Source organism: Phalaenopsis equestris, unplaced genomic scaffold (assembly GCF_001263595.1).
Source record: "Phalaenopsis equestris unplaced genomic scaffold, ASM126359v1 Scaffold001226, whole genome shotgun sequence".
NCBI classification, from domain to species: domain Eukaryota; kingdom Viridiplantae; phylum Streptophyta; class Magnoliopsida; order Asparagales; family Orchidaceae; genus Phalaenopsis; species Phalaenopsis equestris.
Genome location: NW_018165665.1, coordinates 495,296 through 512,817, shown reverse-complemented (window position 1 = coordinate 512,817; position 17,522 = coordinate 495,296). Strand labels below are relative to the sequence as shown.

Below are 17,522 nucleotides of genomic sequence, written 5' to 3'. Positions count from 1 at the left end.
TTTCAAAAACTTACTTAAAAGATTTTCCAACTTCCCTGTGGGATCGATATATAGGGCTCCATTAGAGCTCTTTATTACTTGAGATATGTGTATACTTGTGTTGATTTTAACGGAGATTTGACAGTTTAAAAAAAGGTTTAAAAAATAAACTATTTTCATAAAAGGTATTATTGTTGGGACTATATTGCATATTTATTATATATCTGTCGTGTGTAATTTCTTAATATTGAAAAATATTTACAAAATTTACACATTAAATCTACCCGCCATCAGCAGGGCACTTGTTTTTAAAATAATGAGACATGGTTTATATTGGCCCACAATTAAGCAAGGCGCGTTAGAGTTTGTACAAAAAAAAGTAATAGTTTCCAACTACATTCCTATCTTACGCATGTGCCGCCGGTAGAACTCACATCATTTCTGAGTCCTTGGTCTTTCGCCCAATGAGGGGTAGATATCATGGGACCATTTCCAATAGAACTGGACAACAAAAATTCATCATCTTAGTTGTTGACTACTTCACCAAATGGGTAGAAGCAAAGCCGCTCACCAAGATCACTAAAGCAAATGTCAAACAATTTGTCTAAGAAAACATCATCTGTCGCTTTGGGCTCCCCGCGAAGATTATCACTGATAATGGAACTCAATTCACTGGAAGGGTGTTCACATCATTTTGCAAGGATCATCACATTCAGTTGGTACGCACTGTCATGGTGCATCCCCAAACAATGGGCAGACAAAGGTGACAAATCAGACTGTGCTCAAGGGTTTGAAGACTCATCTTGAGAAGGCTGGTGGGCAGTGGGTAGAAGAGCTAAACAGCGTCCTTTGGGCTTTTCACACCACCGCTTGAAATCCAACGGGGGAAACTCCATATAATTTGTGTTTCAGCACTAAGGCTATTATCCCAATTAATATCGGAGTTCCAAACCCGCGAGTTAAGACTTTCGACTCAGAAAGCAATGAGGAAAAACTCTGACAACATTTGGATCTCCTCCTAGAAACACACAATGTGGCTCATCTTATAGCTGCTTCCTACCACAAAAAATTTGCTTGCTACTTTAACCGGAGAGTCAAGCCTCAACCTATCTCCGTCGGTGATCTGACCTTGTGTAGCATTGAAGCCGTCGGTCATGGTCCCCAATGCAATAAACTATCACCTCTTTGGGAAGACTGATATATCGTGGTTATCATGATCAAGCTTGGAACCTTAAAGCTCAAGCATTCAGATGGGAAAATCTTGCCTCGAACTTGGAATGCAAAAAATCTTCGCAAGTACTATCAGTAACACCCAGTCATGCAGTCCACATATGTTATTACATCAAAACTCATACATAATCAATTTATCTCAAATATTACTCACTTACATTCTTTTACATAAAGGATATCTTTAGAAAGTGTAATGGCTCATTCACGAGTCACTGCATGCTCTCGACCTGAGAAATACACAACTCCAGTTGTATCTTAGTCAGAGCACGATCAATCTCCACGGAGATTTGATCTAACCTCTTCCATATGGTTTAACTTTGTTAAGTTTTTCTTTAGTAAACAACCCTGGATAGGTTAACTATACTTGGTGGGCTACACATGACCCTTTCCACACAGGTTTGTAAGTGAGCAATGCTTCAACAAACAACCTCAGATGGGTTAATAAGTCCTCGATGGACTTCAACTGGCTCACCTATACAGGTTAACTTCATCGAGAAAAACTCTGATAGATAGCCTCAGCCAAGTCAAATGTTGTTGGTCATTCATCCCCACGTTTATCACCAAAAAGATACTCGGGGGGAAAATAGCTAACAAAATAAGATGATCAACATGTATCACTAATACAACATCATTTTGACAAATTTTGAAAAGAATAATAACATTTGTGTAGTTAGAACAGCATAACAAAAGCAAATACGCTACAAACAAAAAAGGAAGAGTAAAGCACTAATCTATGTCAACGTTCTCCTCTGCCACCTCGTTGTCATTGAAGAGAACCTTACTCAATTTACTCTTAATGTCATCACCATCAGAATCCGAGGAAAGGTCCGCTGAAGCCTGGCATGGAGTGAGCCCCTCATCAACAATCCAGGTTTGATGTTGCGCCGCTTGACTCCCCTTTAAGAAACCCCGGATGAATCCTTCTTCGGTGAACCACTTATGTTGCTCCTTTACCTCAACGTCAAGTACACGATCATGAGCTTCTTAGACATGGTCTCGAACGATAGTTTTGAATTCAAGCGGGTTCTTGAAGTCCTCAACCACTTTGTGTCTAGCTTCTGCAACATCAAAATCCTTTGTAGACTTCAAAAGTCGGATCTCTTCCTCCTGGACTGACACCATCGACTCAAGGGCTTTCATGTGCCTATTACTTTCACTAAGGGCGGCTCGTGCTTCCACCAACCCCTCTAGAGTTCTCTCTAGATCTTGAAGATGCAATGAGAGGGAAGTTGTCATTGTTGATAGCTTTGTCCTGCACTCTACAACTGTGCTTCCAGAGTTGTGACTCTTTCAACCTCGGATTCATATTGAGGCTTGTACTCGCCTTGGAAATATTTAATCTTAACAAATTCGGAGTTCCAATTTCATAGGGCTAGTCCAAGCCCCTTCTGGTTTTCCACCATGGTATCCATCTTAAAAAAAAAAAAGAAACCTGGGTTAGATGAATGAAATAATTATACAGTGGCAGAAAATAAAAGAAACTTACAAAACTCTCAGCCTCTAGGAGTCCAGTACATTCATGAGACAGAGCATTCTCAAGAATATGAACAGTCAAACGACTGGGCAAAGATTCCTGCAATGTTTTAACTTTCTTTTGATTTTTCTGAGGTGGTACATTATAATCAGTGCTTGTTGGGAGCCGCTTTCAGGATTCTACGAGGTATGCCTCGGAAGGTCTCTTCGTAGATTTCTTTAATACTACTGTTGTCAACCATTCGAGATGAAAAAAAAAGCTTGACCTTGAACAATGATTCATCACCAAATTTGTAAATATATTGTGTCTTGAAAAACAGCTCCTTTAAGTTACAAAATCCTAACATTTGCAATATTCCCTTCTCAGTAATTTGAAGTAAGAGACAATTGTTGAAACCTTCCTCGCCTCCGCGGAGCCCCAATCATTCTTTGCAAAGAAGAATTTCACAGACCATTGTCTTATCGGCTCCTTTAGATGAAAATCCAACGCCTTCTATTTAAACATCACACGATCATGTGAGTCACTAAAGAAACCGCACAACCGCGCTAAAATCACTGGTGTTAACGTCAACCCACGAATCCTAAAGAAAATAGTCAACCCAATCACCCGACAAGACAACTGAGCAGCACAAACTCTGAACTCCTTCACGATTTGGACAAACTCAGGTGCTGGTGGAAATCGTAGGCCAGCTCTCAAGGCTGCCTCATGAACGGTGACATACCTGGAAGGAGGATACGTTCGATCGGTCAAAACGGGCAATTTCACCACCATATCATTTGGGAAGTAATACTTCCTTCAAAACAGGATCAAGTCGCTCTCCATCAGAATTAACATCGCATCCTCCACGTTCTAGCTTTTCTTTTGATTCTCAACAAAACGAGGTTCTCCGGTTGTCGCCATTTTCACAACATAGTAGAAGATCCTGTTACTTTTTAAATGAGCTTCACCGCAACACTTTGCAGAAACGTTTCTCCGCTACGGGTTGCCGCAATGATCTGTCGCGAGACTTCGCCGTAACTCTTCTCCGCAACTCTTTGCCACAGATTGATAAATGAAAAAGCTATAAATTTAGATATTTTCAGACGATGAAATTGGACTCGCCTGAAGATAGGAGGCTACTGATATGCCATCAAAAAAATTTTCAATTAAAAGTCATCTAGAGCTCCGATTTCAGCAAACTTATAGTCAAATTGACCGACTCGATGAGACGGACCTAAGGACCTAATGATGAGACGGACCTAATGATATCAAAGTTAGTTCAATTCGAGTTAAATCAAGCCCAATTTAAATGATTAAATCAATCTTAGAAGATTTTCGGACACATTTGATAGATCAAATGAATGTCTAATTCAGCGAGTGCATAGTCGAATCGAGCGTCTTGACAAGACAAATCCAACGAGCCCAAGATTGCTCAATTCTGACATCGTTAAGGCACTCAAATGTCCATCAAACGCTATCCAATCAAGGGAACCTCTCCAAACCATCCAATCAAAATGGTTCATATTCTTGCATTAATTGCACCCAGAACACTATAAATGGAGCCCCACTCCTCACATGAGAAGAGAAGGCTTGACAGAAAACTTGAGGTAGAAGGAGTTTAAGTCCAACATCATCTCTGCGTAAAAACTTATGGTGTCATTGAAGACCCAGGCCTCGTGGTTTTTTTTTCTTTACGGGTTTTCCACATAAAAACTTATGGTGTCATCACAGATTGATTCTCCTTTATCTGAGTGTGTGTTGAATCCTCATACAATGCTAAGACGTTAATCTATTACTTTATTGCCGTGAATTTTTTAGCACACATCAGTAAAGTTTGATGTTCTACCAGAGGTAATTATGCAAAGCAGTAATGAAAGTGATGAGGGGAGTGGGTCTGACACCCATTCCTACTATTCCGTAGATAGTTTAGAGCCATCCACCCCTACAACTACAGTTTATTGGTTAGTCAGGAATAGATGTTTTCCTTAGTGTTACTCACCATTCTTGAACTACATTATGTTGATAGATGATGGAGAACTATAGAGCTATGAAGAAACATTGTAAGATAAAAATTTGAGCAAGTAAGAGCTAGCCATGATAGAGGAGATAGATTCATTACTAAAGAATCAGACATGAGAGTTGGCAGAACTTATACCAGGAAAGAAGGCAATACACAACAAGTGGGTGTATTGGGAAAAGACTGAGCGTGATGGCAGTAAGAGGTACAAGGCTAGAATTGTCATAAAAAGTTTTTAGCATAGGTAGGGCAATGATTATTCTGAAATTTTTTCTTCTGTGGTGAAGCTCACAACCATCAGAATGGTATTGTTCATGGTGTCCACTGAAAATCTATTCCTAAAGCAGTTAGATGTGAAGACAACCTTTCTTCATGGGGATCTTGAAGAAGACATCTACGCACCAACCTAAGGAGTTTGTGGTACAAGGAAAGGAAGATTCAGTTTGCAGACTGAAGAAGAGCTTGTACGGCCTGAAGCAAGCTTCTAGACAGTGGTATAAGAAATTTGATAATTTCATGCAAAATGTAGGGTACACCAGATGTTAGGCAGATCATTGTTGTTATATCAGGCATTTTTACGATTCTTATATTATTCTACTATTACACGTGGATAACATGCTTATTGTAGGGGCCAGTTTTAATGAGATCAATAATCTAAAGAAGTAGATGTCATAACACTTTGCAATGAACGATTTGGGAGTTGCAAAGCAAATCCTTGGTATGAGAATTATCAGAGACAGAGTTAGAGACACATTGAAACTTTCACAGGATGATATGTGAAAAAGGTACTCAGCTCATTCAATATGGGCAAGGCCAAACCAGTTAACACACATCTGGGCAGTCAATTCAGACTCAGCAGGAATCAGCCACCCAAGTTAGAGGAGGAGCGAGATCACATGAGTAAGGTTCCTTATGCCTCAGCTATTGGTTCACTTATGTATGTTATGGTTTGCATAAGACTGAATATTGCCCATGTAGTGGGTGTTGTGAGCAGATACATAAGTAATCTAGGGAAGGAACATTGGGAAGTTGTGAAATAGAACTTGAGATACCTAAAAGGCTCCTTAGAAACCTATTTGTATTTCTCAGGAAAGAGAGGGCTATGTTGATGCAGTTTAGCTGGAGACATTGACAATAAAAAGATAACTACATATTATGTTTATACTCTTGGTGGTACTGTAGTGTCATGGGGCTCAAATCTCCAGAAGATAGTTTCTTTGTCCACTATAGAAGTTGGGTACATTGCAGTGTCAGAGACTGCAAAAGAAATGATATGGTTGTGGAGTTTCATGGAAGAATTTGGTTAGGAGATTCAAAAGGGCACTCTTTAAAGTGATAGTCAAAGTGTCATATTCCTTGTCAGGAATTCAGCGTTTCAATCCAGGTCCAAGCACATTCAGATCAGGTACCACTTCATAAGGTCATTGTTAGATGACGAACATTTTCTACTTGAGAAAATTTATGGAAGCAAGAACCTTACTGATACGTTGACCAAGGTTGTTACACTTGAGAAACTGAAGTTATGCACAACTTCAGTTGGTCTTTTGGTTGGCATGAAGACAGAGGCTTTGAGTAGCAGAGGTGGAGGATATCACATTTGAAGAAAATGACGACGAAGACAATGGATGATGCAGCCAGTGTCCCAGCTCTAAATGGGAGATATGTTGAGATTAGTCGAGTCCGGTCCACTGTTGATTAAGAGAGACAAATTACATATTTCTTAATTAATTCCTTTCTTTAAATGGTTCACACACCTTCCTCATGTGGATCCCGCATCTACGCGTTCTCTCAAGATTTCACGAAACAAAAGGAACTTCTCTAGATTTCCTGATTTTTAGACCTTGCCTAATGGGCCGAAAAAGCATAACTTTAAATTGATGCATCTAGTGCATCATATGAAGTACAACTCTCCTGAAATCCTCTTCTTAAGGGTCAAAAAGAAAAATACAAGCTTGCTTTCTTTTGGATTCTTCTTCCTGTGTGGTTACGGGTGGAGAGGTAGAGAGAGAAAGTGAGAAGGAGAAGAGAGAGAGAGCGGAAGAGAGTATTCTTGTATGTCGAGGCGATCGACAGTGTAATCCTTATAGTAAAAAAATTCTCTATAGCTCCGTGGACGTTGGCAATTTGTCGAATCATGTAAATATGTGTGTGACTCTTGTTACTATTTTGTGAATTTTTCTCATTACATTTTTGCGTTGTATTGTTGTCTTTTCTTTTCACAACACACTGATCTGTTAACAAAAAACAGTATGCAAAATGCTAAAACAGTCACTACTCCAATGGCTTCTAATTTCTACAGATCTTTGAACTCTAGCCCACCCTTCAAACATCCATCTTTATATAAACTACTTATTGGATCACTTCGGTATTTAACTGTTGCTCGACCCGATATTACCTTTTCACTCAATTATCTTAGTCGCTATATGCATAATTCCACAAACATGAATTTTCAACACTTTAAAAAATTACTTTGATATTAAAAGGTACTAGCACTTATGGTCTTCCTATAACTTCTGCTGAGTGCTTATGCAGACTCAGATCAGTCTAATGATCATCAAGATCGTAAGTCAAATACTAGATTTTTGTGTTTACATAGGTCCAAATTTAATTTCATGGTCAGTAAAAAAATAGAACATTGTGTCTAGGTCCTCTACAAAGGTTGAATACCGAGCTATTGCGACCACGACCACAAAACTACTATGGCTTCGACAGCTATTACGAAAAAATAACAAATCAACCAATACCTCTCACAGCGATCTACATCGACAATACCTCAGCTATCGCCTTGGTTCATAATCTAGTTTTTCATGCTCGGACGAAATATATTGAGGTTTATTAATAATTCACAAGAGAATATCTGAAGCTACGACATATCATTCTGAAGTACATAATGTCCAAAGATCAAAATGCTGATATACTTACCAAACTGCTTTCAATCACTCATCTCCAATACCTCACTGAAAGCTGACGATCCCTGTAGTCGATCATCATCTTGAGGGGGGCTAAATGTAAATACTTGGATTTATCTTCTCTGCTCGAGTGGTTCTCTTCCCTCTGGCATTCTCTTCGTTTGGTGGATGCTTTGCTGAAACATGTCGTGAAATTGATTAGGTATTAGAATTAGAACTTTTATACTTTATGCATCTATTGTATTTTTACCTTTCTACCCTTTGGTAGTATTTACAAAATTGTAATTCCTTGAGTCTATATATACATACGCTTATGATTGAATTTGTAAGTGAGATTAATAAGAAAAGTGGCTTATCTTTCTCAGATTTAATTTCCTTTCCACTTCTTCTTCTATTCGGTTCTCCAAGTGAGCCTCCCAATTTTCTTCTTTTTAGTAAAATTATTTTTTTCACCTTGTTATCTGCTAAAATACTTTGAGTAAAAATCTAACATTAAAATAATAAAGAGAATATCACGAGATTGCACCATGATCAAGCAAACATGTGGCCATTTAAAAATAACCTGAACTCTTCAAAGATTATTTAGATAAAGTTTTTCATTTAAAAATAATAAATTAAAATTTTTCATATTTCTTTCGATAGTCCGTTCAAAATTTATGTCTGACCATGTAGATTTGATCTCAAACAGCTAGAAGTCATCATTAAAAATATTTCGATTTTGATCTTTACAGAGGTCTTTTAATTTTTACAGAAACCCGTAAGGTAAGATAGGGAAAATATTTGCATACGTAAGACGCTGCGTACGTTGAAGGTTATTCAGAGGGTACAAGAAAGTTATATCAACATTATACCCTCTGTAACTGTAACTGTAACTTATCTGTACCTAACAGAACTACAGAACCGCAGAATTTATTTGTAGGTTACAGATAGGTTACTGAGAGGTTACAAGAGGGTATAACGCGAATACAATCCCTCTACACCCTCTAAATAACCTCCTGACGTATGCAGCTCTGCGTACTTCTTACGTACGCAAATATTTTCTGTAGAATAGACTTACAGAGACCACAATTTTATATAATTATAAATATCTTTTGTTCGCATAAAATCTCTATACTTCTACAGAACATTAAAATGCTTTATAAAGACAAAAATAACTACAGAAAATCACACTCTTGCAGGGTGCCAAAATGAAAACACACATACCAGTTACTCTAGAACAAAAATAACAATACAAGAGAAAAAAACAATTTGTTCAATTTAGAAAATATACAACAAAAACCACTTAAAATAGCCGGATAATATCAACTAAATCCCATTATTAAACAAAATTACAAACTTAAACCAAATTCATGAGGAAAAGAAAATAAGCTGTGTAAAACCAATGTATGACAGATTTCTCAAAATTTTCGAGTAAATATCAATGAAACTTGCGAATTACAGCTATTAGCAAACCTAGCAGATGGACAAAGTAGCATTTATTCACAGCATTCAACATTAGTCTAACAAACAAGGGTACCTGAGCAAGAAATCATTATTGGCAAGACCAACAATCAGTATAGCAACCTCTCTCTCTCTCTCTCTCTCTCTCTCTCTCTCTCTTCTTAAACACACATTATCATGACATATACACCTCAACACTCGCAGTCTTCCTGATAAAGCAAACAGGGCAAGAATCCACCAGTGCATCACAATCCCTGCACAAGCATAGGTGCCTGCAGGGAAGTAAAAGCATGCAAGACTCCCCACCTTTACAACCTTTACATGCCATAGTCAGCACGCGCTTCTCCCCACCCCTAACAGAATTAGGGTAGAAAGACGAAGCAGCATCATCGACTTCACTCTCGCCACAGCCCTCCCTGCCCCAGTTAGCTGCAGCAGCGGTAGCAGCAGCACCTTGAGCTACAGCCTGTTGGAGGCTGGTTCTCAAAGCATGCACAATCGACTCGTTGTACTGTGCACGCTGCTGCCATGTCTGAGCCTCTGCTGAAGCCTGGTGTATTTGATCAGCTAGCTCACAATTCTTCCGGTTTATAGATTCGATCTCCATGTCCTTAGCCCGGAGCTTTTGGGATAATTCTTGATCAATAAGGTTCACGAATGATGTTATATGTCGCTGCTTCATCTCTGTCAAACCTTTTGCAAATTGTTCCTCCTAAAGCGATGCAAAATACAACATTTGTTAAAGATTAAGGTAAGAATTTATCACAGTGCCATTTTTGGGTCATCTAACAAGCTCAAGTCATCGTCCTGATCTCGTGAGAGGGTAACTATTTCAGTTCACCAAGAACTTGCAGCACAACAGGATGGTGATCAGCCATGAAAGAAATGAGAAGGTTTAAGATCATTAATTTACAGTTTTGGCGAACTGTCAACTTGAAAACTTGGGGGGAATTATTTGCAAAGAAAAAGAAAAAAAATAATATATATATACCTCAGCTATTATATATATATATACCACGTTTAAGAGGGGCAGAGTACATCACCTCACAATTCCAAATTGAAAAAGTCATTGCTGAACTGGCTTAATAATAAGTTTTTATTTCCTAGTGCTTAGCTTTTTGGATCAGTAATGCAGAGGAAAATTAATCTAAGAATAAAACCAGATCACAATCCAGATATTAGAAACCTTTGTGGTTGGCAGGAGCCTGGAGTTGCACAAGAGTATATCTATTTTACCCGAGAATGAAAAGCAATATGTAATTAATGCTAAACAGACCAGTTAATAAAGACAGGAAGAACTTCCACTTCCCATTCAAAGCATTGATATAGAAGAGAAATGGAAGTTGTAATTAAAACGGAAATGAAGCAGCAAAAAATAATAGAATGAAGTTCCTTCTATAGTTTCCCTGTAATATGCGTTGATGAAAACAAAAATAATTCACACAACAAAATAGCACCTGGAATCTAAAGAATCGGTTGAACTCTTCATTTTGATTCTTGATCTCAGGACGAAGATTGTCAAGAACAGTCGTGGGGAAGGGTAGAGATGACATGCTCCCACTTGCTGTCGTGAGAGAGGAATGTCGTTCTTCATCATCATAGGATAATCTCAGACCAGTGGATACAGTATTCACCTGGGGAATGCTCCTTGATCTATCCATTTCATCACGAAATAGATTATTAAAGGAGATCTGTAGATTGTTCTGTGTTGCTATGTCTACCGACTCAGGGCTTCTCTTGATTGGTATGTTTAAAACAGATGCTTCATTGTTATCACTCACTTTAAGTTTCATCGGATCAGCATTACAAGCTGCAGAAACTGCAATGGAGATAAGAATCAAAGAAAAATCAACAAGATTATCAAAAGAATTAGTATGCCTATAAACAGTGCAGGATTCGACAATTATGCTGCCGACAAACAAATTAAGTTACAGAAAAAGCACGAGTTCCTAAAATTATATGTTCCAAGTAATTTATAAAAGAATGCAAGGAATCATTATTAAACTGACTCTATGATCTAACTAGAATGGCTTTATCAGTAAGAGAAAATAACGCATCAAGCAAAGAAAAATACAGAAAAATGATGACTGAAAGTGACCAAGCTTCTTTTGGTATGCAGACATGTTCTACTGTATGGTACAAAATAAAGTTACAAACTCTCTAAAAGAGTTGTATAAGCTACATTACAAGTGTCTGTTGCAACAGTCAATGAATAAGTAGAGGAGAAGCACACACGGATTATGGCTCTCTACAGCAACACGAATTAATATTGTGATATGACAGATTTTTTAATAAGCCAAAGAACATAAATACCTGAAAAAAAAAACCCTAAGCTTTAATTAAACAATGGCAATTATCATTAATTAAGAAAAAAAGTCTTGTGGACTCCAAAACAGAATGGATCACATGAAAGAAGCCATAAGCACCATCCAAGCTGGCCATCATCTATTTTAGACTTAGCTTTGTATTATTTTCAAAATTTGGATTGGTTTAAGCTAGACTTAGCTTTCTATTTTAGATTTAGCTTTGTATTATTTTCAAAGCTGGATTTAGCCATAAGCACCATTCAAGCTGGCCATAAGCACCATTCGAAATTACACAAGAAAAACCAATTAAAATGCTTAATTTAAGCTGGATTTTCAAAAAGCCAACTTGAACAGGTGTGTGTTGTTTTAAGAGTGTTTGAGAAGCTTCAACCAAATGTTCATTTCCTTCAACACCCAGCCAGAAGATGGATAAAACTAATTCTACTGTCGTTCAAACATAGTTATTAGCTCAAGCAACCAAATGGGGCCTAAGTAAAAAAAACAATGTATGAAAGTGCATTCAACCATGATTTTTACTCATCATAATCACGGCTATCTAATTAACGTCACCTTTCTTGTTACCCTTATTATGACATGGAGAGAGCAATACCCAATTATCTTTTATGAGAAAGCATGGTCTTGCTAGAAAAAGCTTAATTTCTAACTCATTTATGTTTATAAGAGCCTATCATAAAAGAAATCTATTAACACGTAAAGAAGAAACAACAAAAATACTAAATATGTCAAAAGATACTGAGATTTATGTGCTTTGGCTAAAAGTCACATTTATAAGAGAGTAGAGCCAATTCCTTCTCAGAAAGTCACAAGGGCGTACATAAGATTGTTGCCAGAGAAATCAAGCGAGTTTCCATTTTTTATTTTATTTAAATATATTATATTTAACAAAAAATGGGTCTTAATGGACACCCTATTAAAGCGTATCATTTGTATGACTGATATAACGATGTTTCAATTGTGTGTGCACGTTGGATTTTTGCCCACATCAACAATTTAAAGGTAAGTGTGTAAAATTGCTAATGATTGGCCTCATCTAAAAGCTTAAACTTGTGTCAAAATTAAGTTTTGCTATCAGTACATCAAGCGCAACAATAGTCTCTTTCTAGTCGACAATACTCAATAAATACCAAAGTTGATAACTCAACTAGTTTCAAATATATCATGTAGATTTTGGCTCCCCTAAGTTTTAGTACTTTGTACCATATTCAATCAATGTTTAAGAGCAACTGATTCATGTGCTGTCGAATGTTTCCTTAAGCAAGGACTTGTTGCATGACACTATGAAATTAGAAAGCTTTCATATGAGGGGAAGTAATGGCCAATGAAGAGAGACCATAGAAAGGGAAATTTGTTAAGGTATGTGAAATTACTGAATTTAGTCCTATATCCATAATCTAAAAAGTACGTTGGGGCAAAAATATTGTTCGTTATCTCTTATAAGCTTAAGCCATTACTTTGAAAATGGGACAAAACATTGATGTATAATGTATCAAGCTCAATTTTCATCCTTCATTTACTGTCCCTAGCATCAAGTGTGCTAAAAATTAATTCCACATGATGAGAAAAGCTCGAAATTGAGCAATATAAAATGCAGCTTTTCTAGAAATTTCATTGATCACCTTAAGAAATATGGATATGCATATGCACCAGTTTAATTAATTTTTTTAGTAATACGCACTGGTATAAAATCTAACTTAACTCTACAAGGCATGAATGCAAACTAGGACATGAAAGATCTAACAACATGGATTTAGAAGAACGATAAACCTTAAAAACATAATTTTAAAATTAACATATAAAATGCATGAAAAATAATATATGCACCATACAAGCATATATAATATAAAAATGGGCATTCCTAGCGCATGTGGCTTCTTATCAAATGTAACTGTTATGGTAAGCTGGTGCGTGCAGCCTTACCCAACATGAGGTTATGATGCAAATTAAAAAACTGAGTTTTGATGTTGCTTTATTGATTTCATTTCAGCAATGTTTGTTCTTTATATTGGTTTATTTTAATGCAAAGATGACTGATGATAATCCTTACAGAAAAAGGGTTTTGTCATCTAAACCTATGTTGCATTGTTTGAATCCACATGCTGATTAATAGTCGACTTAATCATTAGTTCATTAGTTGTTTTTAATTTTCCTATTTAACTGTTTATGATTAGTGCTATATTTCCTTATCTGCTTAATATAGATCCTACAATCAAAAAATGTTGCTGGAGTCTACATGTATTTTCTTTCTATGGTCTCTTCATTGTAGCTGCTTTTGTTGATTAGGTACTGTGATGACCATGGATACATTTAAATTATAACATTTAAATTATAACTTGCGGCGAACTAAATGTATTTTTTTATTTTAAAAAAAAATAGAATCTCTGCTTTAGTTGTTAGATTGCGAATTTTAGTTTTTTGTATCTCTTTGAACAAATCATCCTAATTTATAATAGCAATACATAGACTTGATGGCATCCTACATCAAGTTGTGTTCTTGATTTAAACCGGTAACCTCTAAATTCTATGGATGCAACCTAAACAAAAACCCAGTCCCATCCTCAATACTTGCATATACACATTGATAGTATCACAAATGCATATATTCCACTGCAAAAAGAAGGCAAATAAGTCCAATAGACATTCAAACCTGATAACATAGTTTGCAAAGACATAGTAAGCAACAAAATGTCATACAATGCCATATCTCATTAGTCTAAAGTTGAAAATGAATAAGATCTTTTTGGAAAAATTTAAGGGAACCCCTACGAAATTGATAAAGTATTATTATACACTTTTATACAATTTATATCAATGTGGTTAATCTTGAGCAATAGAATATCAAAATTCAATCTTATTGTATAAATAAGGTATTCAAACCTAGTTTTATTGCTGTTATAAGAAGTTTGGTTAATCTCACACCCTGGAAAACATAAGTTTCTGAGCATATACCAAACATATGCCACTATTTCAGATTTTCCTTATAAGGCTACAAGGATATTCAAATATATTTAAGGATTCATCTTCAATGCACGAAAGTCAAGGAAAACCAAAACAAAAAAAAATGTGACATTTCTGGTTAATGTTTTAATAGATAACAAAAAAATAAAAAATAGAAGTTGAGAACACACAGAATCACCAGCATTGAACATGTGTTCGCTTCTGACCTAAAAATGAACACATCATAATCACCTATCAGATACTTCATAGAGAAAAAAAAATCCAAAAATAAATTCTACCAACTACCAAAATCAAAGGAATTTAACGGTATTTGTCAATTCACCATAACACTTTGGAAATACCAACAAACAAAAAAAATAAAAGAAGATTGTAGATAGTAGACTTGAAATGGTTTACTCACTATTCCCAAATAGCCGCAGCTGTGTCAATGAATTAGAATCATAATAGAGTGGATTCTCCTCCAAGAAGTATGAAAAATTTTGATTGGCAGTGTTACCCCCAAACATTTTTCCTGAAGAATAAAGATTAAAAAATGAAGAAGAAAGCAGTAAACCATGCTTATTCATGACCAATGCTATAAAGGTTGCTTCAAACCTCATAAAACAAAACTAAGAAAAAAAACATCATAACATAAATCCAGTATTTGGGACACAAGATAAAATATCAGTGAGCGATATAACAGCATTAGGATGATTAACAACTGATCATGACTTATGGATAGTAGACTCATGTAGAAACAGTTGTGTAATAAAAAGATAAGAAGAAAGAAAAGTTAATTCAGAAAATCGACATCATTTCCTTCAGCGCAGTCGACATGATCATCCAAAAGTATTAGAATATTTATTAGAACAACAATAATAATAAGGCAAATCCCTCGGATCAAGGCAATACAAAGTATACGAGCAGTTAGAAACAAAATCGGTAAGGTATAGAGTTACCGAGTTCTATCATCCTAGGGCAAGAATAAAAATCCAAGGAAAACCTTCTTTCCCTACATTATCGAACAAAATAAACATAAATCAAGACTGATCAATTGCTAAAATAAACCTAGCGAAGGATCGGGAGACTAATTTGCAAAATAAAAAAAACATAACGAAAACGAAGCCATTATGATAGCTTGCACCAAATCATGAAATGCACAAAGAAAAGCATAACAAAAAGCAACAACAAAGCGGACGATAAGTTGAGATCGGGACAAAAGTTTCACCTTCAGGTACCGATCGATCCTGCTTCAAATTATCAAACCCCGAAAGCTCAAATACTTAACACAAAATTGAAAAGTATTCCCACAGCCTATCGATTATGATTCATACACCAGATTACTAAAGAAACCCTAAAAATCTCAGCTTTCTACAAGATCCTAAACGAGACGAGCCGGCTCTTCCACCTCTTCTCAGGGTTCCCCACTCGCCGCTGCGCCTCTGAACTGCGGTTTCGGTTTTCCACCAAGCCGCTTATTAAACTATTCATTATGAAATGACAAATTACCCCCTAATAGTCGGCCTTTTATCGTAATTTTGCATCTTATTGTAATTTTACATCCTTTATTTTTTACCTGCCAACCGTTTCAGACGCGCAGTGCGAAATCGAAGAAGGAAGCACGCGCCGTGAGGTAAGGTGTAAATGTGAAAAAATTATACTATCATGTGGTCATTTGGGCCCGAATTGTGTATGTCAGTGGATTCAAATTTTCTCGTGGCCTCACAGCTCTTGATGTGATAATTTCTTGTAAATGTTTGGGGGTCTTGGTCTGACTTTAGTATGCAATTTTATGGACCTGCAAGTTGAAAAACCGTGCTAACTTTCAAGCCTATTTAATTAGAATTAAAAAATATTAAATAAAGATGTTATTATAATAAAATGATAAATAAAATAAATAATTATGAAAGAAATAATAAAAAAACACATGATATACAATATCAATATTATTTTTAAAAAATATTTAATACTTTAAAGATGAAACATTTAAATTTTCTACATTTTAAGTATATTTTATGTTAATATATTTTTTAAACAAGAAGCCTCATAAGCTGACAAGTCGAGTCATGGCTAGCTTGAGCTTGGCTTGTTAGCTCATCGAGCTCAGTTCACAAGTCACTTATCGAGCTGAGAGGTCGAGTAGTCTCACGAATCTGTTTGACTCACTCACACCCCTATTTGGGATCTCAATACCATGAGTTGTCTGCTTATGATTGTATAGGATCTTTTTTAGGGTAATAACATCCAAAACTCTTTTACAAATCAAGCTCTTATTTTTCGATTTTACAAATTCTTACTCAAATCTTAAAATTCATGATAAAATGTAAACTCTTATTTTTCATTTCAATCAAATTCTCAAGATCGTGGCATGCGTGAATGCATTAATTTAGTAGTTTAAAAAATGACTTGGGTGCTTAATTTTAAAATATTAATGTTCCAAGTGCTTTGTATATTATCCCTTTTGTTTTTTTAGGATATACATACATAATTTTTAGAATATTTTTTATTTACATAGTCAATACAAAAAAATTATTAATTACATATATCATACTCAAAATCATTTCACTCATCAAAATTAACACTGTTATCGTCTCCCAATCTCTTTTCATTAAGCCCTGCACTAAACCCTATCTGGCATTTATCACTATGATTTTTCAACTCAAGTGACTTTCCATCTATTATCGAAAGCGAGTAGTTCTCCTCTGCCACTGCATACAACATCACTATTGATGGATTGAATGCTCTATGTTCCCAATTTTCATGATCTAAGTAATCAACATAGATATTTAATTAGCAGAGATTCTTGTCCTATGCCTTATGGAGTCTCATGTTCAATGTGTTGAGCTCTCAAGTGAATGGAGGAGGGGGCAAAGGCAAGATGATGGCTTTGATTAAAAGAGACAGTGGGTATATCCTGACTTTGACCCATAAGTAATATGGTGAACTAAGCTGTTTAAGAAAGATGAAGGGGGATTGTTGCCTCCATTATGTGAGAATTGACGGACGAGTTGATACCAGGTGGGGAATAGATGCTAGCTTATTTGTAGACTTAACAAATAGAGAGTAGAAGAAGACAATGAAGTATAGGTTTTGATGTGTTAATGTGATATAGGATGGAATAAATGTAAATAATAATGTTTGGAAGTTCATTATGTAAATAAAAATGTTTTTAAGTGCTACGTATGAAAATCAAACCTTTTTTTTATAATTTAGAAGCATAAATAATATTGCTT

General features: G+C 35.9%; 1 protein-coding gene across 2 annotated transcripts; it reads right to left on the bottom strand.

The window, feature by feature from the left end:
• Positions 1 to 8,981: 8,981 nt before the first annotated feature.
• LOC110033578 (probable BOI-related E3 ubiquitin-protein ligase 2) lies at positions 8,982 to 15,763 on the bottom strand. 2 transcript variants are annotated; one of them, XM_020737612.1, is made up of 4 exons: positions 15,518 to 15,763; positions 14,711 to 14,821; positions 10,486 to 10,847; positions 8,982 to 9,740 (listed from the first exon to the last, which is right to left on the bottom strand). In XM_020737612.1, exons 2-4 carry the CDS (start codon positions 14,814 to 14,816, stop codon positions 9,204 to 9,206), a joined length of 1,005 nt encoding a protein of 334 aa, XP_020593271.1. In that variant the 5' UTR covers positions 14,817 to 14,821; positions 15,518 to 15,763; the 3' UTR covers positions 8,982 to 9,203. The 2 variants fall into 2 exon arrangements, with proteins under 2 accessions (XP_020593271.1, XP_020593272.1); XM_020737613.1 differs by lacking the exon at positions 14,711 to 14,821 and having other exon boundaries at positions 8,984 to 9,740; positions 15,518 to 15,762.
• Positions 15,764 to 17,522: the final 1,759 nt, after the last annotated feature.